This window comes from Hyaena hyaena, unplaced genomic scaffold (assembly GCF_003009895.1).
Source record: "Hyaena hyaena isolate Hyena2069 unplaced genomic scaffold, ASM300989v1 scaffold_1287, whole genome shotgun sequence".
In the NCBI taxonomy this organism is placed as follows: Eukaryota; Metazoa; Chordata; class Mammalia; order Carnivora; family Hyaenidae; genus Hyaena; species Hyaena hyaena.
The window spans coordinates 400,019-413,009 of record NW_024081921.1 but is presented as its reverse complement, the minus strand read 5'-3'; the positions used below and the strand labels follow the sequence as shown (position 1 = coordinate 413,009).

At 38.2% G+C, this 12,991-nt stretch overlaps 1 protein-coding gene across 1 annotated transcript in view; it reads right to left on the bottom strand.

Annotated features, from left to right (window-relative positions):
* Positions 1 to 12,885, bottom strand: part of TMEM182 (transmembrane protein 182) — a 41,749-nt gene extending 28,864 nt beyond the window's left edge. Inside the window, exons 1-3 of the mRNA XM_039223192.1 lie at positions 12,754 to 12,885; positions 12,417 to 12,516; positions 10,676 to 10,774 (exon numbers count right to left, since the gene is read on the bottom strand). Coding sequence (XP_039079123.1) covers positions 10,676 to 10,774; positions 12,417 to 12,516; positions 12,754 to 12,885 — 331 coding nt within the window. The remainder of the gene's footprint in view (positions 1 to 10,675; positions 10,775 to 12,416; positions 12,517 to 12,753) is intronic.
* Positions 12,886 to 12,991: the final 106 nt, after the last annotated feature.

The following is a 12,991-nucleotide window of genomic DNA, read 5'->3' as shown; positions in this document are numbered from 1 at the left end:
AAGTTCAAGATACAGCTGAAGTAATTGGGATGGCGTGGCTCTGGGAGAGGAACAGACACAGACATGTCAATGCAACAGAAGGCAGAATCCAAAAATAGTCCCACACAAGTATGACCTACTATGTTTTAACATGTGCAATGGAGGAAAGATAGTCTTCAATGGAGGAAAGATACTCTTTACAAAAAATGGTGCTAGGGCAATGGGACACACATTTGAAAAATTATAAATCATACATCTTATACAAAAAGTACCTCAAACTGGATCATAGATTTAAATATGATACATAAAGCTATAAAACTTTTGGAAGAAAACAGGAGAAAAATTTCAGAACCTGGGGCTTGGTAAACAGTTCTTAGATATGACACCAAAAGTATGATCCATAAACGAAAAACTCCATAAACTGAACTTTATCAAAATTCACAACTTTTACTCTGTGAAAGACCTTGCTTTCAAGGTCTTTTCAAGATGATGAAAAAAGCTACACAGTGGGAGGAAATGTTTGGAAACTATGTATTCAATAAATGACTTATATCTAGAATATGTAAAGAACTCTCAAACTTCACAGTAATGATCATTATTCGATTCAAAAATATATTCATAATTACTATAAATGTTTGAAAATTTCTACAATAAAATACTTTTTAAAAATTAAAAAAGGGAAAATTTGGAATCCAGGACTGATATTTTAAGGTATATAGCAGCCTGGACATAAGAGTTTTCTGTTGTGTTTTGCTCCTGATATTGTCCACTTGATAGATTTCCTTACTGGTTTTAAACACTTTTAAAGGGACGATGGCAGATTCAAATAAATTTTCACCTTTTAATATCTTTTTCTTAGCCATACGAAATATAGCAAACCTCCTAACTTGTCCCCTGATTCCACATTTGACTTTCTAGTCTGTTCACAATGCAATAACTGGAGATATTCTTTTACAACACAAATCAGGTCAAAACCATCCATTAGCCCCCTTCTTCTCTCATTCACAACATGAGCCAAGGTCTTTACATTGGCCCAACCTCTCCCTGAACCCACCATATTTCTAATCATCTCCTCCACTCTCCACTCACTCAATCTCTTCCTGCTGTGACTGTTTCTTTTGTGCTCTTTGCACACATACAGGCATGTTCCAGCCTCTGGCCTTTGCATCTCACGTTCCCTCTATCTGGAACACTCTTCTTATGGAGATCACACAGCTTACTCCCTCACTTTCTCTGATTCTCCAGTAAATACCATTTTCTCAGAGCCAAGCTTCCTTCTGAGCATGTTACAGAGTTTTTATCATCCTCACTTCTGCCAGCTCCTAATCTCCAGCCTCTTTCCAGGTGTCATGTGTTTCCAGAGCACTTGTTATCTTCCAACATACTATAAATTTGACTTATTTTATCTTGTCTTGTGTGTCACCCCTCTCAAGAATTCCAGCCCCACAAGGACAGAGATTTCCATCTGTTTTTGTGTACTGCTGTTCCCTAGAACCTAGTGCCTATCACATAGTATGTGCTCAATAAATATTTGTTGAATGAATTTTAATCAAATTCACTAGATAAACAGTGGCAAAGCTTGGCCACTACAGATGGTAATATTAAATATCTCGTACTAGGATGATGAACTACTTTTGAAGCCCTTATTCTTTGCCAGAAACTCTACTAAATGCTTGATGTGACTGGACACACACACACACACACACACACACACACATACACACACACTACCCACAAACATGAACACACTGCAGAGAGCCGGAAGCATTTCACTATGGAGAAGCCATGATGGATTAACGTGCCCTCATGAGGACTTATCTTCAGTGCTCTAAACTGGCATATTGCCATAGACATAGCTGACATTTATTGAATACCAGCTACATAACGACTACTCTGCTAAGCATTTGTATTTTTACTTATTCTCATTTTAACAACTGTGTGAGTTGATACTATACCAATCTCCCTTTTACAAACCAGCACAGTGAGTTTTGTTGTGATAAAGAAGGCAGAGGCAGGAAGTGGTGGCTTCAGGTAGTGAACACAGATACACTGACTGAAAGCCCAGCCTGTAATTCCCGTACAACCCTTGCCACAACCAGCCCCAACGCTAAGCACCCTCTGCACAACATCCATCTCGTCCTCAAAAGAAGGACTGGGGAACCATGGCAGCTTAGCTAGATGACAGAGCCCCATTCAACTAGTGCTGGCTGATGCAATACCAATATCGCCTCGCTATGAGGCCTCTGTCACCCTATTTAATATTGAGATTGCTTCCCCACACACTCTACCCCCTTTTACTTCTCTCCAACTACTTGACTGATTTATTTTGTTTATCATCTGCCTCCCCACCATAATGTAAGTTCCATAAAGGTAAGAACTTAAGGCTGACACTACAGCACCCAGAACAGTGCCCAGTATACAGCAGTCATTTGATTTTTTTTTTTCCATTGGATCTAGTGAATATCTTTTCTATGACAAGATCAACAACTTGGAGTAGAAATGGTAATATTTAAAGATGAGAGAGACCGAGACAAGCTCCTTGGTCCTATTTTGTCTGTATATTGTATATGGAAACAGGAAACTAACCATTATTTATGTGCTTTTGAGCCCAGACTTGGAGCTGGGCACAGAATGTATACAGTATGAGTATAATTCTAAAGAAGAGCTTGGGGGGTGCCTGGGTGGCTTAGTCGGTTAAGCGTCCGACTTTCACTTAGGTCATGATCTCGCAGTTCGTGGGTTCGAGCCCCGCATCGGGCTCTGTGCTGACTGCCAGCTCAGAGCCTGGAGCCTGTTTCAGAGTCTGTGTCTCCCTCTCTCTCTGACCCTCCCTTGCTCACGCTGTCTCTCTCTATCCTAGAAATAAATAAAAATATTAGAAAAAAAAAAAAAAAAAGAAGAGCTTGGGTCCTCAGAAGTGTTAGGAGTGAATGTCTAGAATGCCCCAGTAGTTCTCATGAGAGGTGATTTTGTGCCCACCCACCCCAGGATATTTGCCTATGTTAAGAGATATTTGTGATTGGCACAACTGAGGGGTGCTCCAGGCATCTTGTGGGTAAAGGCCAGGGATACTGCTAAACATATCTCATAATGCACAGAGCAGCCTCCACAACAAAGAATTATCTGACCCTAAATCTCAATACTGCCAAGGCACCAAGAGATTCTCTATGATTGGAGATTTCTACTTCTGAGTGTGGCTGACATTTTAATAGGTATCACCAGAAGCCTCTTTAGAGGCTGGAGCCTGTCCTCCATGAAAGGAAGCCAAGCCACACTATGATAAATAACCACACAGTCTTGTTGAGACAGAAGGCAATCTCCCCCATTAGTGCAGGGATGTTACATAAGCTGCCAATCAATCCTGAGATGGCCGTGAATAAATTGTAGGGAACACAAAATAACACCCTCTGAAAAACTGATTTTTAATTACAGCTTTGATATTGGGCCCTGGAACTGAAAGCCAACTGTGCCCTCATGAGCTGCAGCTTTGGAAGATGGAGTGAGCTGCCCTATAAGTGCCCTCCAATCTGAATGCAAGGGAGCCTTCACTGGGTCACGGGTGAAAAGGCAGCCAGAAGTCAGGAATGGCAGCCACCCTGTCTGTGGCCGTGGGTGTGTAATCCCAAATGTCTGAATGAATAGTAAGACACTGAGTGAATGTTACAGTATTTCTAAATATGTAGGTACTAGACATTTGTGACCAAAAAGCAAACAAAAATAAGGAACTGTATTTTCCATTATATTTTGCAGTGTATGCTTTTTTCTATATAAGTAAAGCAGAACAGAAGGAATTTTGGTAAATTTAAGACAACATCCAGATTCACCACATTTGAACATGAGGAAATTGGTAAATAGGACCCAGCTATACCAGCATAATTTATCTGGAAGCAGGTCATCCCAATGAAATTAGATGCCTAGGACGTATTGATATGCCTTCTTAGATACATAAGGATTTGCATGAACTTTAGACTCAAATCTAAAAAAAAATAAAATTGTCAAGGTATTTATATTTTATTTTGCCTTGTATAGTACAGCAAAATGGTGTGTGTGTGAGATTGTTTTTATAAGGACTTGGTTTTCTCTGTGAATTCTGTGCTCTTTTGGTAGCCACTCCACATCCAAGTGCTGGCTCACCCCAATGCTCTAACTTCCTCACTGCCCATTCTCTAACCACTCTGTATGAGGGTTCATGCCCCCATCATTCTGTTGCTCTGCCCCTTCATGAGCATCACTGCTTTCTCACCTCTCCTCCTGGGAGAAGTGAAAGAGGAGGAAGCCTAGGATAGGGCTAGGCCCTCAGGAGGATTATTGGGTGACAGAATGTGCAGGAAAATGGAATGGTTCCCAGAGGAGGAAGGGCATTGCCAGGAAAGAGGGGAGGGCCCTCCGGTCCAGTCTGAGGGAACAGGCAATGAGCAGGCACAGGATACAGAGCAGAAGGCCTACAGTCTCAGGCCAAACCAGCAGGGCATTGTGGGTTTACATTTAGAAGGAGATGCCTGTAAAGAGCGCTTTGAGGGCCTCTATAGCTGAGCCTTCAGTAGGTACAGCTCTCAGTGGCCATGGGAACCCCTGCATTATCAGTATTACCCAATTCCTTCCTGCATCTGCATTTGTCACTGAGGACCAGCACCTCCTACCCAAGACTCTCCCCCCACCCCGCCCATGGGCCCCTGGGACAGTGTAGACAGCCTGCTCATCAGCTTCTTTCTATTTCTTCTTTGTGGATTGCCTTTGCTTCATTCTTTCTCCCCCTAAATATAATTGATATTTTACCATCTCCTTTTCTATGATTTTTTTTCATAAAGATTAGACCTGATATCAAAAACTACCTCTGTAACTCCTCATCAGTACCCACTGTTCTGTTTTTTTAAAGTGTATTTATTTATTTTGAGAGAGAGAGCACGTGCATGTGCATGAGTGGGGGAGTGGCAGAGGGAGACAAAGAGAAAGTCACAAGCAGGCTCCTTGCTCAATGTGGAGGAGCCTGACACGGGGCTCAGTGTCACAAACTGAGATCATGACCTTAGCCAAAATAAAGTTGATGCTCAACTGACTGAGCCACCCAGGAGCCCCAATATCTGTTGCTCTAACTAATATCTTCCAGGGAACTCAGTTTTGTACATTAAGCTACATGCTGAATTATTTCAAAATGGTGATGCACCATCAACCCGACCTTATTATGTCAAAATCCAAATTAAATCTCTACCCTCCATTTTCAAACATGACCCAGGGTGCCTGGATGGCTCAGTTGATTAAGCATCCGACTTTGGCTCAGGTCATGATCTCATAGTCCGTGGGTATGAGCCCCATGTCGGGCTCTGTGCTGACAGCTCAGAGCCTGGAGCCTGCTTCACATTCTGTGTCTCCCTCTCTCTCTGTCCCTCCCCCTGCTTGCTGTCTGTCTCTGTCTCTCAAAAATAAAATAAAGACATAAAAAAATTAAAAACAAACAAACATGACCCTCCTCCTAATGTTCACATGTCTGTCCTCGTTACCAAATTCTCTTTACTGAAATCATTCACAGTTCAGTACTGGTGGTCAAGCAATGTGGCAAGATATCACGATAAAACAACAAAGAAAGCCCATTCCTGCCTTTCGATTCACCACTCACACTTCTGTAAATATGACCCAAAGAATTAATACAAATTATGAAAATTGTTACATACATTAAATTGTTTTTAATGTGGAGGTAGAAACTAACATACTAAAATAGTACTTATTGTTGGGAGGGAAGTGACCATACTATCTTTTACTGTACATTGTTTTAACTGAATCATGCCTTCTTCAAAAGGGAATTTCTTCATCATTCCAGATTCCTCCAGCTTTCTTTCAGTTGGCTACCAAGTTTTTCATCTATATCCATTATTTCCTTTTCATCCTTGCTGCCCCGCCATTGTTCAACTTTCGATCCTTTAAGAGAATCTACTCTGTACTCACTCCTAGCCCTCTGACTAGAAAGCCAGTAACTCCAGGTCCCAGCCTACGAAGGCCATATGACACAGTCCTGATGACCAGAGCACTGGTGGAATCCACTGGAGAATTCTGAGGACACTCTGCTCTTCTGAAGATGGAGGAACGTGGCAGCAACGGTGCCTCTGCCAAGGATGGTGGGAAGAAAGCCTAAAGGGCCCAGGTCCCTGATAGCATGGTTACGGCAGCTGCTTCTGACTTTGTTGTTGTGGAAGAAAAACTGCCCTTATTCTTTAGCTACTGTTTGTTTTCTGTCACAGCCTAATGATACTACAACCTAGTATCTTGCCTCCCTGCCTCTTTCCTGTTCTAGTCTTACATGATCCACTTCACCCTCCAATTGTTTTGTAAGGCTGAAGGACGGGAAGACCAAGAGAGAATACAAGTAAGTAAACACTGACAATGAAAGCGAAGGATAGCTGACATGTGAAAGCAATGTTGAAGACCTAAGAATTATAAGAAGTGTGAAAAAAAATGTAAGAGTAACCTAGGTCCACTTAGTAAATAGTTCCTGAGGGCATCAGTATTAGTACCACAGTATAGTGTAGCAACAGAGACTCCAAAAGTATTCATTTAGCCTACAGCCTATAGTGGGTACACCAGTGAGCTGAACATACAAGATGTCACTGTCACGGAGCTTAGAGTTGAACTGGGAAGGAAATATATGAACAAAACAATTACACAAGTAAATAATTAAAATCTGTGCTATGGACAATCAAATTAAAGAATGGACTTAATATGGGCCTCTGCCTGGCCCAGTCAATAGAACACATGACTCTTGATCTTAGGGTCATGAGTTCAAGCCTCATGTTTGGTATGGAGCCTACTCAAAACAAAACAAACCAACAAACTAAAACAAAATAAACAAACAAAAAGCACACAAAAGAATGGGCTTGATAAAGGAGAACCTGGTCTAGCCCATGTACTAATTGAGTAGGGGGCCAGCAAGGAAGGCTTCCTTAGAAAACTGAAGTATGGGGCCGCCTGGGTGGTTCAGTTGGTTAAGCATCTGACTTTGGCTCAAGTCATGATCTTGTGGTCCATGAGTTTGAGCCCCGTGTTAGAGTCTGTGCTAACAGCTCAGAGCCTGGAGCTTGCTTTGGTTTCTGTGTCTCCCTCTCTCTCTGCCCCTTCCTCTCATGCTCTCTCTCTCTCTCTCTCAAAAAAAAATAAACATTAACAAAAACTTAAAAAAAAGAAATAAAATGGAAGTATGTATTAGCTAAGAGGATGGGCCTGCTTTGTCAGAGAAATGAAGGGAGGAGGGGTTGGGAAAACAGGCATAGTATTTGAGGAAGAGGGCTGGCAGGTACAAAGGCCCTGATGCAGGAGGGCAAACACTGATTCCGAAGAACTCAAAGAAGGCCATTTTGTATGCATTTATTCCAACTCATGAAGGGAAGGAGAAATTATGTTCAATATATTCTGCTTAAGAAGAAGGCCAAGGATTTTTTGTCCTAAGTCATTACATAGAAATATTTAGACATTTACTAAGTACCACTCACTATAGTAGGGTCTGGGGGTATAAATACTAGAAGGTTACATTCTGTGCTTCTAGGTAGCTCCAACAAGTAATAAAGAAACTAAGGTAAACAATTGCAGTTACATATAATGAGCACTTTGATGTAGGTGTGGGCAAAGGCTATAGGGATATCGAGAAAACAATTAATTCACTCAAGGGCTGACTTATCTTGCAAATTAATCTATGTTCTATTCATCATCACCAAATTATACCAAAGAAATGAACTGTTATTGAGTTTAATCATGAACCAAATCAGAAAATCTAAATTCTGACAGATATCAAAAGATAATAGAATTGCTTAAAGGACGTCAAGGTATACAATCCTACCTCAAAACCCCCTCTAGGCTTGGGCAACCATTCGAATAACTTGAGTTGAGTATAATTGAACTTTAGAACATGTACTTGAGACAATAAATAAATAAATAAATAAACAAACAAATAATAAATAAATAAATACAGGAAACACTGAATTAGACCTGACTGTATACACAGGTCAGGATCATAGAAAAGTAGAAAAAGGGAACATAAATTTAAAATTGCTCTTTTGTTGAGATCCAACTAAAAGACTTATACTTAAAACGATTTAATGGTAAGCACTAAAATTTGCCTTTTCATTCACTGTAGTTTGTAAGATTATCAATAAACAAAATGTAGAGATTTGGATGTTTGCATTAGTTCTGCCAGGGATCAGCAGTGTGAAAACCAAGTCACATGGTTTCTCTGAGTTTCAGTCTCCATATTATGAAATAGAATAATTTCATCAATAGCATCCAATGATTGTAAAATAGTCTTTCCAGAATAATCAAACACTGCTATATTATTTTCGCTGATTTCAATACTGGCTAACTGTAACTGCAAAAACTCAGGAAAACACAAAGCTATTTTACCAATTGTTTGCCAGGTTGGAATGTATCTGATTTTTAAAAACAATACCTTGAATTTACCAAAGATAAATTGGCAAATGTATGATGCCTCATAATTATGAGGCTACATAAGGCCCAAGAGTGGGTACAGAGGCTGGTAAAGACTAGATGGCCTTGCTAACTAGGAAACATGCATTGTTCTTTCATATAAGACCCTTCTAATGGTATCTATGGTATCTATCCTTCTCTTGGATAAAGGGAAGCATAAAAAAAATCACCCAAATATAATGTCAGATACAACTGTATGCTCTTATGAAGGTAAATGAAATGTGCATATGTTATTTCTATTGTTGTAGGACATACTTCTTCCCATCTTGGTCATGTTTGCTGGAATGTTTGATAAAGAAGCTAAAGTGAATAGGGAGTTACAATATGTGAGCCAAGAGGAGTCTGATAATTTAAAACAAAAAAAAATTGGATATGGTTTTGTCATTAGATCCAAAAATGACACAGTAATTATATGCAGTGCTACATAATAATTCTAACTGTAATTGCAGTATAATTTTTGTGACATGCATGTACTCTCCACCTCCATCATAATTATTATGTTTAGATCATGTCACCTTGTTTTTCAAGTTTTCCACTAATTCCTTGATGTACAGACTCTTCAAATATGTACATTTGGTGTCCATGATACCTATCCCATCACAGGATCTGAACATATGAGTATCAACAGCAAGACTAATATCTATGCAAATGCCTAAAATGTTGTGGAAAGTCAACCCTCTTCTACTATACTACTTCTTAGTCAATTTTACAAAAGGAAGAATGTCAGGGAAGGGATTCCTTTTTTGCAACTTTTTGTAATATGGAATAATTTATCCTATTGTTTCCTATGACATCTCTTCTTTTATCAGTGAGGAGGTCCATGTCACGTACAATGCCAAACACTTTGACAAATGAGAACTGCCTTGTACGGTTATTAATGGGAAAGAGCATCCACGCCTCTTGTTCTCAAGGCCAAAAGCCAGAGCCCTTTAAATCACAAGCAACTCTGATTGATAAGCATGGCTGTATGACAGCTTATCTCATTTGCTATTCAGACCCCACTTCCACTCCATAAAATGGCATGTTAGTCATGTGATATAAGCAAATGCTACATCCTTTGACACGCTTAAAATTACGAGGCATGCAAATACATATTTTTATAGAAAGATGAAAAAATGGATGAATGAGGTGAAGATTTGTTAAGGTCTGTGATGGTTAATTTTATGCATTAATGTTGTTAGACTCCCCATAATGGGGGTGGGCCTTATCTAATCAGTTGAAGGCCTTAAGAATAAAGACTGCGGTTACCTAAAGAAGAAATTCTACCAGAGTTTCCAGCCTTCAGATTCAAGACTACAGTAGCAACTCTTATTCAGCCTGCAGTCTTGCCCTACAGATTTTAGACTTTCCAGCCTCCACAATCACATAACCCATTCTTTAAAATCTCTCCATCAATCCATCCATCCATCAACCATTCTCTCTCCCCAACCTCTACCCCCACCTTATTGATTCTCTGGAGACTACTAATATAAGTTTATTCAGAATAGTAAATATATTACTTATTCTCTTTAAAATATATATATATATTTTACCTTTATTTATGACATTGGAAATTCTGAGCCAATTCTTAGTTTTAAGATTATGATAAACACCCCTAATTAAAAATTTCATGAAACCAGCTGAGAATCAAGTTGCCACATTGAGATTTTGTACTTTCTATAAAACCACACTTAAGTATATCTAATGTATTTTCCATAGAAATTAAGTTTGTGTACTTTCCATAGGACAAATAGTATGTAAATACCAAAGAAACTAGGTAGTCATGACCCTCAATTAATGACACTTGACTATTCTTTTTCTCTGAGATATCACATAGAAGGAAGCCCAGTCATTTTGCAGGAGACCAGTCGCATATTCATATTCTTATAAGTAACAATTACAAAAACAGTGCTTTAAAAACAGGGAGTATATTATAATATTTTCCATTGTAAGACTAGCTTTAGGTCTGTTAAACCCATTAGAAGCAGTTATTCCTAATAAACATCATTATTTCTACACCAGAAAACACACTTAAAAAAGTCTTTATAAGTAGCAAGTAAGTTACAATGGCTTTACCTTTAAACCTGTTATATTCTATTAGAATTATAAATATTATATTAAAATGGCATTTTATTCTTTATATATAACAGATTGATTCCAGATAAAATGTTGAAATGATATATGTTAAATTATTTTTTATTTCGGAAAAACAAGTCTTTCTTGGAGGCATTCTACAGACACAGATACTTACTGATAGCAGAGTCATAGGAGGTTGAATTGTGCTCCCCTCTCGTGAAGGGATATGGTGACAGGTAAGCATGCATGCAGTTCTTGGATGGTGGCTGATTGGCTAGGAAAGAGACCAAACATGATAGTTGTTATTGAGATGCTGAGTAAAAACTTGTTCCTGACAAGAGAAATACAGGAACTGGGATACACAAGCTAAATAAACTGTGGGTTAGAGCAACAGATTCAGAGAACTGTTGAGTGAGAGGGAAAAAACTCACATCAGGCAGCTCAGGGGACCTGGAAAGTGGATTCATCCAAAACATCTAGTTCATGACATAGTTCAATGCTGGGAATGCCCCTATTATCACCTTAAGATTAAGGGCACTACACTTCATTTATTTTCACAACCATATTCTCCAGTTACCAACATGATGCCTAGCACATAGTATTCACAAAGTAATAGTTTTAAAAAATCTAATAAACTTAGATTTACTCTTGGTCAGTCCTGATTAATATAAAATGTATTCTATATTCTATTTTTAGGGAAAGGCTGGAAATGATAGGCCATACAAGTTAATAATTCAAAGGCATTTTTAGTATTTGGAGAAAACACAAGAAAAAAAACCTTTCATGTTGTTGGAAAACTTGAAGCTTTCACTGTGTACCCATTAAGGAGGAGTGAAATATTTCTTTCTCTAAGTTCTTGGCAAAATCTTCCTCTTGAACAGTCTGACTTACTCTGCCAGAGTCTAAAGGCTTTTCACTGGCAGTGCATGCTCATTCTCCTCTCTGTAAGGACTATAAGATAGCCTGTAAACTATTTCTTGAAAAATTCCATTTCATCATTACTTTGTCCCTTTTACCTATGCCAACTTGCTGTCAGTTTGCTTATGTCTTCCAAGATCTCATGTCTTCATTACATATTCTTTTATTATATAATCTAGAATACTGTGTAAATGCCATATTTTAACATATCGCAGGAGTATTTGATAAGGATACTAATAATTTCAACCTACCATAATCTTAAGGGTAATAAACAGCTCTTTTATTGTTGAATGCAGTAAGATAAAAGCTAGTTATTTTCAATGAATTAACTTTCAAAGATTAATATCGGAAGTACAGTGAAAAGAATGTATCGTATTTTTTAGAAGCTATTCTATGTCAAAAAAGAACTTTCAAGTTTCTGTGAGAGAATGCAGACATCAGAAGCCAGGCATTTCTTGATAATTCCCACAAACTTGGATAAAGCCCAAACACAGTGAGCTTTTAAACACCACTGCTGCTAATTAAGTTTCATTGTAATATATATATATTTATATAACTTTAAATCCATGAATATAAAGTAACACCTATTTCTGAATTTTAAAATTTTAGATTTCAAGAATTGATAGCCAAAAAAACTTTTTTTATTTGAAACACAGCAATAATAGACACTCAGGAAAAATACTATAGGTAATATTTAGGTTTTTTTTTTTTTTTTTTTTGGTCAGGGTTAGTGTATTTGAAATATGAACAAGGAAACAGAAGATAATTCAATTTTGCCATAAATATTCATGCCCCTATTTTAGGTTAGAAAATACAATAATTTTCTATAGCCATTTCTACTTACTGAAAAAAGATCACTTTATCAATCTTCTGAAGACATCCTTCAGGGTTCTACAGTTAAGAATTCAATCCTATCTTGTAAGTGATCTATACTGAATAAGAAGCTCTTTCATTCTTATTTTAATCACAATGGGAAAATAAAGATATATTATACTTACTGTACCAGAACTTCCAGATACTGGAATCATTCTCTTCTGCAATCCCATTAAACCAACATCTCCAGAAGAATCCTTCATGGTGGAAAGTGACATTCTCTATCTGTACAGAACACAAATGAAGTAATTTGCTGTCAACACAAAGCACATAACCTAAATGATCACATCCAGGAAAATACTAAAACATGGATTTTATCCCAAATAATGATAGTCACTAGCTTTCTACATATCTCTTCTGTGAAGAAGTAGTCACTCTACCACCATTCTTTGATTTCAAGAGGATACATGAGGCCATCCTCATCCCTATCAAGGACATCAGTATTTGGAAGAAGAAACGCACATTCTGTTCACCTGAACACTTCCCCACTTCAGTTGCAAGAAGCCAGTAATCCGATCCAAAAGCCACCAAAAAGAGTAAAACCCCCAAAGCACCAAAGAGAGCCCCAAAGAAGATGGCAATATTTAGTCTCATCTTCAAGTCACTGGTTTCCCTTTAAATAAAATAAGAAATTAAAAAATGGCAGACACGTGGCTGCTCAATTAAAAAAAAGTAAGAAAAAGAAGAAAGATTTTTTGAG